General features: G+C 38.6%; 3 protein-coding genes, 1 non-coding gene and 1 pseudogene across 6 annotated transcripts; all 5 read left to right on the top strand.

Moving 5' to 3' along the window:
• The first annotated feature begins 911 nt into the window (after nucleotides 1-911).
• On the top strand, nucleotides 912-4276 carry LOC137735360 (putative FBD-associated F-box protein At5g56390). 2 transcript variants are annotated; one of them, XR_011068633.1, is made up of 2 exons: nucleotides 912-2653; nucleotides 2766-4276. XR_011068633.1 is itself a non-coding variant. In XM_068474784.1 (1 exon), the coding sequence occupies exon 1, from the start codon at nucleotides 1742-1744 to the stop codon at nucleotides 2567-2569; it is 828 nt and encodes a 275-aa protein (XP_068330885.1). In that variant the 5' UTR covers nucleotides 912-1741; the 3' UTR covers nucleotides 2570-2737. The 2 variants fall into 2 exon arrangements, 1 of the variants encoding a protein (XP_068330885.1); XM_068474784.1 differs by lacking the exon at nucleotides 2766-4276 and having other exon boundaries at nucleotides 912-2737.
• A 2740-nt stretch (nucleotides 4277-7016) lies between these two features.
• LOC137734923 (homeobox-leucine zipper protein ATHB-12-like) lies at nucleotides 7017-8257 on the top strand. The gene is made up of 2 exons (XM_068474252.1): nucleotides 7017-7636; nucleotides 7871-8257. Exons 1-2 carry the CDS (start codon nucleotides 7274-7276, stop codon nucleotides 8201-8203), a joined length of 696 nt encoding a protein of 231 aa, XP_068330353.1. The 5' UTR covers nucleotides 7017-7273; the 3' UTR covers nucleotides 8204-8257.
• Nucleotides 8258-8395: 138 nt separating this feature from the next.
• Nucleotides 8396-11723, top strand: LOC137734921 (pyridoxal reductase, chloroplastic-like). Of its 2 annotated transcripts, none has more exons than XM_068474250.1 (8): nucleotides 8396-9354; nucleotides 9438-9666; nucleotides 10335-10428; nucleotides 10516-10639; nucleotides 10732-10833; nucleotides 10934-11085; nucleotides 11158-11251; nucleotides 11348-11723. In XM_068474250.1, exons 1-8 carry the CDS (start codon nucleotides 9238-9240, stop codon nucleotides 11531-11533), a joined length of 1098 nt encoding a protein of 365 aa, XP_068330351.1. In that variant the 5' UTR covers nucleotides 8396-9237; the 3' UTR covers nucleotides 11534-11723. The 2 variants fall into 2 exon arrangements, with proteins under 2 accessions (XP_068330351.1, XP_068330352.1); XM_068474251.1 differs by having other exon boundaries at nucleotides 9221-9354; nucleotides 9431-9666.
• TRNAL-UAG (transfer RNA leucine (anticodon UAG)) lies at nucleotides 8912-8991 on the top strand. Its single transcript has one exon. It is a non-coding gene; the product is annotated as a tRNA-Leu (tRNA).
• A 320-nt stretch (nucleotides 11724-12043) lies between the features above and the next one.
• LOC137735709 (pyridoxal reductase, chloroplastic-like) lies at nucleotides 12044-14139 on the top strand (annotated as a pseudogene).
• Nucleotides 14140-14198: the final 59 nt, after the last annotated feature.

Here is a 14198-nt window from a genome sequence, read left to right as displayed (position 1 = left end):
TTAAATACATGATTAGGTTTACTTTACGAGAAAGAAAAGAAAAGGAAAGAAAGGGCTGCACATAGAAAAAGTGGGTGCATGGGCCCGGTACTAGTCGATCATGTTGGTTTCTCTGGAACCAGCTGTAGGGTTAGGGCAATTAGGGTGGGCATACTTATGTTTATACATAAGTTTAGAGTTAGGCACACACTCACATGTAACTAATACATATATAAGAATTGGGGTGGGGACACTTATTCGTTTATATGATAAGTCAAAAGTATTAAGTTTCTCGTTGAATACAACTTTGAACCAAATTATTATGATTAGCAGACTTATTGTGTAGTTTAGTTCAAATATCCGTCTTTTTATTGTAAATATATTATTTGTATTGAAAAAATTGAGACAACGACTATTGTGAAATCTTCATCTTATTACAATATCATCTTTAACTTCTTCAGTTATTATTATTTTTACCCAGTGTGGTAAGTATAACATGAAAATTGAAGAAAATACTCTAAGCCAAAATTCAATTGTAATATGATTCACCATTAAGAAAACCTCAACAGCCTCAACAGCCTTAACATATGTGTTTGTAGTTTACCACAACCCTAGTTGGGAATTTAATATAAAAGAATTGAAAATTTCTTAAGAAAGTACCAAAATCCAAACATTGTCCTCAAAACTTAAAATGCCGTTTGGGGACAGAAATCAATGAAATTCGGCCAAATGCTCATATATCAGAGCAAAGCACTAAATCTTATTCCTGACGTCACGTTTGGGGATAGAAATCAAATGAAATTTGGTGCAATGCCCATATATCTGAGCGAAGCACTAAGTCTTATTCGTGACGACATTCTTCAACACATCATATCCTTCTTCGAACCTTGAGAAGCGGTTCAAACGAGCATATTATCAAAAAGGTGGAAATACGTATGGAAGTTGAATCCCAACATTGACTTTGCATCACTTCTGCTACTACGTACCTAAGTTGGAAAGGGCGATTCTCTTTCCAGATTTCATAAATAGGTTCCTTCTTACTTGTGAGGCTGATAAAATTGCCCCTGTCAATGCGGCCATTGCGTATTGGATCGAAGCTGTATGAGTGTGAAATGTTCAGGTTTTTTCTTTCCATCTTGCAAAGTACTCAACGACACCATTGTACAACAAGTTGAGTAATGATTGTTTTCTTGCAATTCACTTGAGCGTTTAGTTTTAAGTGTGCAAGATCATGTCCTCCAACTTCCCCCTACTGTATTTCTTTCAAGCCTCAAAACCTCAATGCTCTAATTTGTTAAATACTCGGATGAACACTGAACCTTCTCCCTTGTGACTACCTATAATTTTTTGGTGGCTGCATCCTCCATAACCACTGATCCTTGAATAGCTAGCCACTCCTTCTACTCAAGGTGACAAAATCTTCCAAACTATACTCCTTGTTCATATGCAACCTGCGGATCCCGACTGACCCAACCTGACAACTAATTGGGTGGGTGGTACGGTCAAGATGGTTAGGTGGTCAGCAATGGTTTCATCATATCATATCCCGATTGATCATGTCAACTTGCCTAACGGGTTGAGAGTCAACTCGGCCAAACCCACCCGTTAGTCACCCAATATCGAATTCCGTTGCTTACTTGGTTCACGTATTAGGCATGAGTTCTTCACTCATTTTTTTAAGACTTCCTTTGCTGCCTTATTGGTTTCAACGTATACATTTTCTGAAAAATTAGGTGAGGCTAGTATTGGTGAATAACAAAAGATGAATAATCTTGAAGAAGAAAAGCTTAGCAGCAGTAACAGAAGCTTGAGTGATTTACATGACGACATTCTTCAACACATTCTCTCCTTTTCTAAACCTAGAGAAGCTGCTCGAACGTGCATATTATCAAAAAGATGGAGATACGTCAATCCCATCATTGACTTGCTCGGATTCCCCTTCTACTGGGTTCGGGACATACAAGAGTTTTCGGTCTATGTGGATAGGGCGATTTTTCTGCGACATTTCGTTAAAAGCTTCCATTATATATGTCGTCCCTGTTATAAGTATAACACAGATATTGGCCCTTTTATTATACGTTGGATCGAAGGTGCAGTGCTTCGGAATGTGCAGAATTTATCTATCAACATTGATATAAGCATTTCCCGAATAAAAATACTGAATGCACAATTACTTGCGTTGCCTTGCTGCTTGTTTTCTAGCATATCACTTGTGCAATTAGATCTATGCATGCCTAGTGTCCTCCAACGTCCCCCTACAGTATGTTTCTCCAGCCCCAAAACCTTGAAGCTCAAGTATGTTAAATTCTCGGATGAACACTCGACCAACCAATTATTTTCTAGCTGTCCAGTCCTTGAAGATTTATGTTTGTCACAGTGCTGGTTCTTGTCGAACGTCAGGAATGTCAATATTCGTGCACCAAAACTGTTGAGATTGACTATAGACGAAGATTATTATGGAGGCTCCGATCATGGTTTCCAGTTTATGGTTCATGGAACTAATCTCAAACACTATACATGTTTTGGTACATGTAAAAATGAGCATTACTTGTACAATCAGTCATCACTTGAGGAGGCAGATATTGGGTAGTCTGAATTGGATGGTGAAGATGATACCTATCGATTTTGTATGCTTCTTGGATGTCTCTCTAATGTAAAAATTCTCAAGCTTGAGGTATGCTTTATGCTACAATATTTTGTCGATCGAAGATACATGTTTGAAAAGTTATGTTTCTCAATATAAATTTTGTATTACTAATATTTTAGCCAAATTTACATTTTTTTAGGCTCTAAGAGATATTGAAGCACTTTAGATGTGTTTCCCTCGCTCACGTACGTAACCCGCTTGGAACTGTATGTCGCCCGTGCCAACGGAGTACAGAAAATACAGCAAAACTGTCCATGTCTGGAATATCTTCAATTAAGCGCGGTAATTCATGCATATATGTAGCATTTTTTTTTTTTTTGTTCTACTAATTGCATACAACATGGAACCTGAACTTTAAAATTCAAAATATCGATTAAAATATTTGAATTTTCTTCCGTGATAACCTTACATAATTTCTATGTTGTTAAGATGTCAAATGTATTTTATTACATTGATCAATCAAAAAGTTGCTCTATCAATCGAGGATGTTGTGCCTCCTTGTACCTTGTTGCATCTAAAGATGGTCAAAGTTATTAGTTTTAAGGGAGAGATTATGAGACGCAACGGGCAGTAAAGAGTTTGCTAAATGAAGGGTTGGCCTTCGAGAAGTTATTCATTAGACTCTCTTCGCGTGCATATGAAAAGAAGGTTTACTGGGAAGAATTCTTTTCTAAGTTTCCCAAACGATCGGAAGATTGTGAAATTGTGATTTGTTCATCGTATAATTGAGCATGTTGGATTTCAGAGAAGTTGAAGAAGTCAACAGCAAATTTGGGTTAACCTTATGAGGGCTATTTTGATCAATTAAAGCCCCCCTTTTTTCCGTCAAAGGTAAATTTCATTACCAACGCGATAAATATAAATAACAAGAGGTACAATTACAAGTCAAGCACAACATAAACCAAAGCTCAAACAGACAATTGGGCCTAGAAAGAAAACCCAAAAAACAAAACAGCCCGAAGCCGGCTGCACCTCGACCGCCATCAAAGCAACGGAATCCTCCACCATGCACCACCATTCCCAGCAAATACCAAAGATCCAACCAACCCACATGGTACTGTTCACTTTTAACGTTAAATATATTTTTACTCTAAAAAGTCAATCATGATATTATTCACTTACAAAACATTTTTGTCATTTTGACTAAAACTCAAAACTTTCAAATCATTTTGATTAATTTTTCTTGCTTTTATAGAAAATTTCAGTATGCTTTTAATAACTATAAATTACTTTCAGATTGCTAAAAGTGTTCATGAAAGTGTTTAATAGAAAAAGTTAAAAGTAAATGCTGGCTGAAAAAGTACTTAAAAATATTTTATTGTAAAATCACCTGTTGTGTGCTTCTTTGAAATGCTTTAATTGGAGAAGCACCTGCTATTTACTTGAAAATTGTGTGATGCGGCTGACATTTCAAACATGATTATAAATTGGATTTGGTGATATAAAACAAATGGCTTATAGAGCTTAGGGCCATTTATAGCTTGAGGAACAAGGTAATGAATCCAAACTTAATAGTCAATCTGGATGGGCTCATTTGGTGGCTGAATGAGATTGCGTCTTAAGAATTGGATTGGTAGGGATATGTAAGATATGACTTGTAATATATTTATAAAGATAGATTAAATAACTCATTCTATTGTGAATGTTATGTCCTCTTATATTTTGACACAACAAACAAAAGATTGAACTCAAATCCATTTTAACTTATCACAGTCTATCCCAACCAGACCATTGAATAGACCTTACATGTTACGAAGGAAAGGCGAACTGTTGATGTTGAAACCATGCAACAACGACAGCGATTCAATCCCTTATTCCTAATGACTAGAGAGCCAAACAAGTCATCACCTCTAGATTTTTATCCCCCAAAGTTTTGCTCGAACACTTGGCACGAATCGCTCGCCGAAACTTGTCCTCACAAAGCACCTAAACACCAAGGGCCAACTAAGGATATTTGACAAGTTAAAACAGTATGAATTTGGCAAGGTTATCCACGTTACATGTACACCAAACTTACCGGGACGACAAGAAATGCTAATCATGGTCGTTTAAAGACAAACGACGGTGTCGTTTTCAGATGCATAGTTTGGTGAGGAGGGGATGAAGGCTTTAATCTTCGTTATGTTTATCCTGAGTCCTCCAGTCCTGGCAAGAAATGCAGCCAAGTAATTTGGATTTGGACAACAAAGTTTTGTCCCAGCTTGCTCAATACCTACAGCCGGCACTCCGTTCTTACGTGGAATCTCAATGAGCTTGCTCAATACTTCGAGGACATGGATGAAACCATTAGTTCGGCCAAGATGGAGAGTGTTGTCTTTGGACAACTTTTGGCAACAATATGCATAAGTTCTCTCATGAGCTAATCACTTTTTAATTTGAAATCTAATGAAAACAGAAGTTTGTTTTACCATTTAAGGCTTGTTTATGATGTTATGTAAATTTTTTTTGTTAGCGCTTTTACGAGTGCCCTTTGAATCATAACGTTTTTATTATCTGAAAGCGTTTTGAACCCTTCTAAGAGTTGATTTAGGATTGCTTATGTTCATATAAGGTTTTGCTAAAAGTGTTTTTAATTAAAAACACCAAAATTTTTTTATTGAAAATTCAAATGCTTTATGAAGTTGGATCTAATAGGTGATCCTCCATATGTGCTTTCAAATAAACATTTTTTGCCAAATTAAGGGGGGTATAGTCAAACTTTGATTTCATCAAAATCTGTAAGGAAGTATAGAGTACTAAAATCTTTTAAAATCTATCACCTAAAAAAAGTACATTAAAATCTTCTGAAATCTAAATTAACAACCCCATAAATTAAAAGGGATTTCAATTGAGAGAAAATACTTTTAGTCCCTTCAAAAGTTGTCTAAACGCTTTTGCCGGTGCACTTCTCAAATCATTCTGAAAATGCTTTTAACTATTTAAAAAATACTGCATAACACAACCCTTTATTTCTTGCCACAATGTTAACGATAAACTAATAAAGTGCTCCCGTGGCGTGCAAGTGTGACCTAATCCCAAAAGGCTTTGCATAAATTTTAGAGAAGTGAGCACGTCTCATGGAGACTAGAAAGGACGCCACACCAACCATGAAACCCTGAAAACGATTGGACCTAGCCCTATAGAAAATGGACGCATCGAGTAGGAGGACGAAACTAAACAACATGAATAACAAAATTTTAGCCTACTAAATAAGATCGATTTATAAATTTTAAAACGTTACTATACTTAATTTTGCACCAAATCTTCAAAAAAAAAAAAAGACGAAGCTGTATAAAAAGTAGACGCATCGAATAGAAGGATGAAGCTAAACGCTAGAAACCAAAAAAAAAAATGGAGGATCGGTGCACAAAGCCCCACCGATATGATTGGCTTTTATTGAAAAAAGCATTGGCCTTTGCTTTCTCCTCTTGATTCAACTTGACAATTGAATTGAAATTGGACGTTTTGTTTGTCGGTATTAGGCGACGCAAATTTATCCTCATCTGAAGTAACCATCAACTTATCTCATATGACCATATCCAACTCATGACACATTACAATATAAACCATATCTTCTTGCCATATGCGCGACCACCAGTTTTCCAGAAACTCGTTAGATATTTTTGAAATTTAAGTTTTTTATAGTATATATGTTTCATAATCCATGTCATCCTTAATCCTATTACTTTTAATTCCTAATACAAGTAATATCTGAGTTATTAAACTTTATGATTGAAGAAATTTTGTTATGTCACTAACTGCTAAGTTATGAATTTATGTTAAACTCAAAAGTCGAGAAAGAAGCATGAGTACTTGAATTGTTGGGGGATGTTTCCCTCAGTCAAAAAGCAAAAGGTACACATAAATCATAATAACAATTGGAATACGCTTGTGTGAGTGCGAATTGACTTTCTAATACTTGTAATTTGAAAAAATAAATGATGTCGTGATTGTGAGATTATGCAATTTTATCGGTTGTATACAGAAGAGTAACGTACAAGATTTTATCATAATTGAAAATTAATTGTACACTAGTTTTGTATTATTCAATGTTCATTGTCAAAAAAGCAAAAAGTACATATAGTACGAGAATGGCAATTGGGACGTGCCTATACGGACTACAAATCGATACCTAACAAGCAACTCAAGTTTCAAGTTTCAAGTTTCTTCTTTACAAACCCTGTAATTGTCTAATGCATGCACCTTTTTCACATTATTTCTACCAAAAAAGAAGCCCAATACACAAGCCAAAATTGTGTGTTTGTGTGGGAAAGAAACACATATATGTAACAGTAGTATTTCTAGAGATGGGTAAGAAAGAAGATAAGAGTGGATTAGAGAGGTCCACAAGCAAGAAATTATGAATTCGAAGTGTGCCTTACGTTAGCTAACACCATTGGTTTAGGTTACGATCATCCTTCAATCAATAACTTCCAAATATCAGAAAGCAGCCGCATTTATGAGAAGAGATTTTTCAGTGTGCCGTGTTCACGTGAGTGAGAAGATACATTCTTCAAACCTAACTATATATACTACAAGCTAACTTCATTACCAAGATTTCAAAACCACATTCACTTAAAAATTAATACTTAATTGTTCATCTATTGTTGAGAGCATTACAAGTCGATATCAATCAAGCCCAACAACAAATAATCGAGAACCAAAGTCATGGAGAGGAGGAAAGAGGAGTGCTATGAAGAAGAAAATTTAGATTACGGCATAGAGCCGCAGTCTGCGATGAAAAGGAAGAAGAACAAGAGCAAGAACACAAGGCGGTTTAGCGACGAACAAATCAGCTTGTTGGAGTCTATATTCGAAGCAGACTCGAAGCTCGAGCCAAGGAGGAAGGTGCAGTTGGCAAGAGAGCTTGGGCTGCAACCTCGCCAGGTTGCGATATGGTTTCAGAACAGAAGAGCTAGATGGAAGTCCAAACAGATAGAGCAAGACTACAGAAGTCTCAGAGAAGATTATGACAAGTTAGCATCTCGGTTCGAATCTTTGAAGGAGGAGAAGCAGTCTTTGCTTATGCAGGTAGGGTAACTAACCTTGTTCAACTTTTTACAATTCGAGAATCGAAAAAAATACCTGGCTCCTCTCATGTGAGAAGCCAATCATGTTTATAAATAAAATTACAGTTTGACATGCATGCATAAGCGGTTTTATTTGTCAGACTATGATTTGCAGTTACATGTAAGGAGGCAAACAATGTTCATGAAAGTGTATTCAAAATTTCTAGCTAAACATTTTTTGGGTTATTTTTATCAGTTGCAGAAGTTACACGATCTTGTGGGAACATCTCGTGCTGGCGCCCCTACCGAAGATTCTCTCGCAAATCAGACGGCAGATGGATCGAGTTACAAAGATGGGAATTGTAAGACTACTGCTCGAGTAAGACTAGAAGAGGAATTGGAGAAGACAGGAGCCATAGATAAACATACAAGCAATGATGTTGGTGGGGACTTTGGAGATGAAAGGCACGAACTTCTTAACATTGGTCAATTGGATGCCTCTGTGACACCTCTAGGATTGCATAGGTTGGATTCAGGCAACATTCTGTTTGATCGTTGTAATTCACACTGGTTAAATTTCTGGACCTGAAATTTCCAACCCCCCCCCACTCAGCACATAAAAGTTTGGTGTAATTGGTGTCAAGATTTTGTCCTATAATCCATGTATTGAGGTCAACTAACAGCTTCTATCGACGTCAAACAGTAAGCGGACCGGACTATGCAGCAGCTTATTCTTCTGAGCTCAATACTTGTTGAGTTGTTGCATAATTTGGTTCGCTAATTGTTCTCAACAGACTATTCAAAGAGAGAAATCCATCTATGAGTGTATGTGTTTTTGTGTGTTGCAGGATCATAAGATTGTTCAAATATGACATGAACGTCATGCCTTGTACACAAAGATAGGTATTAGGTTTACAAAACAGAGTTTTCTAGCCGCACTTAATTGCCAACCAGCAAAATTAACGTTAAAACCAATCCTTTGAATCTTGTATATCCCACAAATCACTACAATGAAGGTCTAGTTAAATTACGATTTAAAAGGATTTAAAAAAAAATTTTAATTACCAAAGTCAGACAAAAACCTTAGAATGTACGAAAGTGAATCCAACGAAAGGCAAAAGTTATATGCCCTAACTTAGTCAAACTGGCTAGAGCAAGGTGCTCCATTAGCGGCATTTCATTCGAATCTTCGTACTGTTGTTTAGATTAATTTAGCGTAACTATCGCAAGGCAGAACACAAGAATAAAATATCATCATTTGCAGAATATAAAACCTACTGGAAAAGTAGAACAAATAGACAGTTTGGCCGAGTGGTCTAAGGCGCCAGATTTAGGCTCTGGTCCGGAAGGGCGTGGGTTCAAATCCCACAGCTGTCAAACCCGGATTTTTTAATTATTTTTTCGTTTTTCATTTGGGCCTTGTGGGCCCATTAGTAATTCACTTTCGCTATCCAAATCCTGACCACATACACAAAAACATGATCACGCACTCGTTCCCCTCAGTTGTCTTCCCAAAGTGACTTACAGAGGGTTCGAGGAACAAGATAGATTTAGGAAATCGAATGTAAAATATCAGAAATAAATACTCTTAATCGCTTGAGCTGCAATCTTTTTGCGGAATCAATGGCTTGCTTAACCATAAAAGCCACAGCCTACTTCAGCTCCTCTTCAAGTGAGATTTCCCTCCCTTCTTCTCCCTTCAAGCCCTTCAATCTCCCTCCCTTCTGGCCATGGCAAAAGGTATCTCTCTCTCTCTCTCTCTCTCTCTCTAGCATTTTGTACATGTACAAAGTGCCCAGCATAAAGCATGCTTTAGCTTGCAGGTGAAGGTGGGCCCACTGAGTGTGTCTCCAATGGGGTTTGGAACTTGGGCATGGGGCAACCAGCTTCTGTGGGGGTACCAGGAATCGATGGACAGTGAGCTCCAACGGACATTCAATCTGGCTGTCGACAACGGCATCAACCTTTTCGACACCGCTGACTCCTACGGCACCGGCAGGTTGAATGGAAAGAGTGAAAAGCTACTTGGAAAGTTCATCCGAGATTATCAAGGTCTGATCTTGCTATTCTTCTCAATTTTTATCACTTAGTTTTGTAGTTGATTGGTACAGTGCTTTCTAATACTTAAAAGCGCTTCTGATACATCGTTTGGGATACAATGTACAGGTCTAATTTCTTGTACAAGTGCTTTTGAGCAAAAGCATTTTTTAGAGAATCAAATCCCAAACGAGCCCTTGGGCAACCACCTAGACCTCAAAAACATAAGTACTTGTTTGGTAATGAGATGCTTTTATAAAAAGTGTGTATAAAAAAAAGTTGAGCTCAAAAAGATGTTTAGTAAACATTTAAAAATAACTTATTTTCACAGTTTTGGATGAAAAAAAACTAAAAACGTGAAGCAACAAAAATAAGCTTATTCTCACAGCACAGCAGAATCAGTTTCTTTTTTCAAAGCACAGCAGTACCAAATCAGCCCTAAGTTGTTAAGGAATAAGCCGACGATGATATAAATTTTACACCCTTCCTTACGTGCAAATGACCAGTAGGGCAGAGACAAACATATAGATGCAGCCTCGCCCTACACCATACAGGTTTACATCCTTCAAAAACTTAAGTTGTCAGAGAATGAGCTAACAATGTAGAGATGGGATGAGAATATTTTTCTTGGTTTGACGAAGAATTTCAGTTAGCCTATGCTGTTAAATAACACAAATCTTCAGGGCAGAAGAGAGTGCAGAAGGACATCGTGATTGCTACCAAGTTTGCAGCATACCCTTGGCGCCTAACACCAGGGCAGTTCGTGAATGCTTGCAAGTATACTTCTTTCATTCGACTTTTACGTCGCTTGTATTGTGTGTAACAACTCTGATTTCCCCAAGTTTACTAAAATGCTGTTTCCAGTGCCTCGATTGATCGTATGCAGATCGAACAAATTGGGATAGGACAGTTACATTGGTCAACTGCAAATTACAATCCTCTGCAAGAAGCAGCGCTTTGGGACGGGTTAGTTGCAATGTATGACAAGGTAAGCAAATGAATAAGGCGCCCTGTGCGTTCAAAGACGAATTTTCGAGACTAGCACGAAATGGTCATACTCATAGAGATGGTATCGTGAAGGGTTTGGTTCGTGCTGTCGGGGTCAGCAACTATGGACCGAAGCAGCTTCTAAAGATACACGATTACCTAAAAGCTCGGGGAGTCCCGTTGTGTTCAGCTCAGGTATGCCATTGCTTGTAGAAGATATGAAGCCAAACAGTTTCTAATGCACATGCTGGTGCACTGAAACTCTTTAATCTTATAGATAACACCCCGATTCTAGGTGCAATTTTCGTTGTTAAGCGTCGGAGAAGATCAGCTGGAGATCAAGAACATATGTGATTCTCTCGGCATCCGCCTGATTGCTTACAGCCCTCTAGGACTTGGAATGCTTACTGGGAAATACACGCCATCCAATCTACCACGCGGACCTCGGTACGTGATTTCTTCATATCTCCTGAACCAAATCAGTAGACACTGTTTACAAATGCATCGGTGTTTCTGCAGATCCTTCCTATTCAGGCAAATTCTCCCAGGACTGGAACCCTTGTTGACTTCACTCAAAGAAATTGCACAAAAAAGGAGTAAAACCGTACCGCAAGTAATTCTACGTCTTGTTACCTGTTTCGATGCGGCTTGCTTACGGCACAAATAACGTAATTTGCAAGACTAAGCAAGATTTGAATTCTGTTTGTAGGTTGCTATAAACTGGTGCATTTCCAAGGGGACCATTCCCATACCCGGAGTCAAGACCGTGAAACAAGCGGAAGAAAATCTGGGCGCTCTTGGTTGGCGCCTGAGTTCACAGGAGCTGCTTCAGCTAGAAGATGCTGCGAGGGAGTCACCTGGGAAGATGATCCAGAACATTTTCCAGACAAGGTGATCTGGATTCCGATTTTATGTTTGTTTCTCAGGAAAGGGAAAACAAAATGACGATCATCACTACATAGTGTTTAACATTGTCGGGTCTCCATTTATTTTCTCCTCCGTGAACAGATCAACAGAAGAAACGAGACCAATTATTTGCTTATGATGTAAAGAAACTGGGAATACGAACGTTACCTGCCAAATCATTGCACTTCTCCGAATGTCCTTATGAGGAGATGGAAGGAAAACAATTGCTACTGAAACACTTTCCATCCGATTCTTGGAACCGTAGTCTTGAGTAGAATTGGAGATTATGAATAACGCAAAAAACATTGAAAGGGAAAATAGTATTCATACACTAATCCATCTTTCATTCAACAAACAAAAATCAAAGTATGCATTAGCCATGTCAACGACTCGATATAGAGAGATTCAAACTTAATGAAAGCCATTTCTCATGATAAGTTCTAACAAAGTTTTAAAAGAAACGGCCCAGCATAAAGCATGCTTTAGCTTGCAGGAGAAGGTGGGCCCACTGAGTGTGTCTCCAATGGGGTTTGGAACTTGGGCATGGGGCAACCAGCTTCTGTGGGGGTACCAGGAATCGATGGACAGTGAGCTCCAACGGACATTCAATCTGGCTGTCGACAACGGCATCAACCTTTTCGACACCGCTGACTCCTACGGCACCGGCAGGTTGAATGGAAAGAGTGAAAAGCTACTTGGAAAGTTCATCCGAGATTATCAAGGTCTGATCTTGCTGTTCTTCTCAATTTTTATCACTTAGTTTTGTAGTTGATTGGTACAGTGCTTTCTAATACTTAAAAGCGCTTCTGATACATCGTTTGGGATACAATGTACAAGTCTAATTTCTTGTACAAGTGCTTTTGAGCAAAAGCATTTTTTAGAGAAACAAATCCCAAACGAGCCCTTGGGCAACCACCTAGACCTCAAAAGCATAAGTACTTGTTTGGTACTGAGATGCTTTTATAAAAAGTGGGTATAAAAAAAAGTTGAGCTCAAAAAGATGTTTGGTAAACACTTAAAAATAGCTTATTTTCATAGTTTTGGATGAAAAACAACTAAAAACGTGAAGCAACAAAAATAAGCTTATTCTCACAGCACAGCAGAATTAGTTTTTTCTTTTCAAAGCACAGCAGTACCAAATCAGCCCCTAAGTTGTTAAGGAATAAGCCGACGATGATATCAATTTTACACCCTTCCTTACGTGCAAATGACCAGTAGGGCAGAGACAAACATATAGATGCAGCCTCGCCCTACACTATACGGGGTTACATCCTTCAAAAACTTAAGTTGTCAGAGAATGAGCTAACAATGTAGAGATGGGATGAGAATATTTTTCGTGGTTTGACGAAGAATTTCTGTTAGCCTAAGCTGTTAAATAACACAAATCTTCAGGGCAGAAGAGAGTGCAGAAGGACATCGTGATTGCTACCAAGTTTGCAGCATACCCTTGGCGGCTAACACCAGGGCAGTTCGTGAATGCTTGCAAGTATACTTCTTTCATTCGACTTTTACGTCGCTTGTATTGTGTGTAACAACTCTGATTTCCCCAAGTTTACTAAAATGCTGTTTCCAGTGCCTCGATTGATCGTATGCAGATCGAACAAATTGGGATAGGACAGTTACATTGGTCAACTGCAAATTACAATCCTCTGCAAGAAGCAGCGCTTTGGGACGGGTTAGTTGCAATGTATGACAAGGTAAGCAAATGAATAAGGTGCCTTGTGCGTTCAAAGATGAATTTTCGAGACTAGCACGAAATGGTCATACTCATAGAGATGGTATCGTGAAGGGTTTGGTTCGTGCTGTCGGGGTCAGCAACTATGGACCGAAGCAGCTTCTAAAGATACACGATTACCTAAAAGCTCGGGGAGTCCCGTTGTGTTCAGCTCAGGTGTGCCATTGCTTGTAGAAGATATGAAGCCAAACAGTTTCTAATGCACATGCTGGTGCACCGAAACTCTTTAATCTTATAGATAACACCCCGATTCTAGGTGCAATTTTCGTTGTTAAGCGTCGGAGAAGATCAGCTGGAGATCAAGAACATATGTGATTCTCCTCGGCATCCGCCTGATTGCTTACAGCCCTCTAGGACTTGGAATGCTTACTGGGAAATACACGACCCATCCAATCTACCACGCGGACCTCGGGTACGTGATTTCTTCATATCCCCTGAACCAAATCAGTAGACACTGTTTACAAATGCATCGGTGTTTCTGCAGATCCTTCCTATTCAGGCAAATTCTCCCAGGACTGGAACCCTTGTTGACTTCACTCAAAGAAATTGCACAAAAAAGGAGTAAAACCGTACCGCAAGTAATTCTACGTCTTGTTACCTGTTTCGATGCGGCTTGCTTACGGCACAAGTAACGTAATTTGCAAGACTAAGCAAGATTTGAATTCTGTTTGTAGGTTGCTATAAACTGGTGCATTTCCAAGGGGGCCATTCCCATACCCGGAGTCAAGACCGTGAAACAAGCGGAAGAAAATCTGGGCGCTCTTGGTTGGCGCCTGAGTTCACAGGAGCTGCTTCAGCTAGAAGATGCTGCGAGGGAGTCACCTGGGAAGATGATCCAGAACATTTTCCAGACAAGGTGATCTGGATTCCGATTTTATGTTTGTTTTCTCAGGAAAGGGAAAAAAAAACAAAAAATGAC

This window comes from Pyrus communis, chromosome 5, assembly GCF_963583255.1.
Source record: "Pyrus communis chromosome 5, drPyrComm1.1, whole genome shotgun sequence".
Classification (NCBI taxonomy): Eukaryota; Viridiplantae; Streptophyta; class Magnoliopsida; order Rosales; family Rosaceae; genus Pyrus; species Pyrus communis.
Note: the sequence above shows the minus strand (reverse complement) of the source record. Positions and strands in the feature narration are given on the sequence as shown.

Bases quoted from the DNA above. Each gene is read 5' to 3' on its own strand.
- LOC137734921 (XM_068474250.1), top strand. From the start codon at position 9,238: ATGGCTTGCTTAACCATAAAAGCCACAGCCTACTTCAGCTCCTCTTCA. The intron at 9,355-9,437 runs GTATCTCTCTCT...TTTAGCTTGCAG, and splicing joins CCTTCTGGCCATGGCAAAAG to GTGAAGGTGGGCCCACTGAG. The intron at 11,252-11,347 runs GTAATTCTACGT...TTCTGTTTGTAG, and splicing joins GGAGTAAAACCGTACCGCAA to GTTGCTATAAACTGGTGCAT.
- LOC137734923 (XM_068474252.1), top strand. From the start codon at position 7,274: ATGGAGAGGAGGAAAGAGGAGTGCTATGAAGAAGAAAATTTAGATTAC. The intron at 7,637-7,870 runs GTAGGGTAACTA...TATTTTTATCAG, and splicing joins AGCAGTCTTTGCTTATGCAG to TTGCAGAAGTTACACGATCT.
- LOC137735360 (XM_068474784.1), top strand. From the start codon at position 1,742: ATGAATAATCTTGAAGAAGAAAAGCTTAGCAGCAGTAACAGAAGCTTG.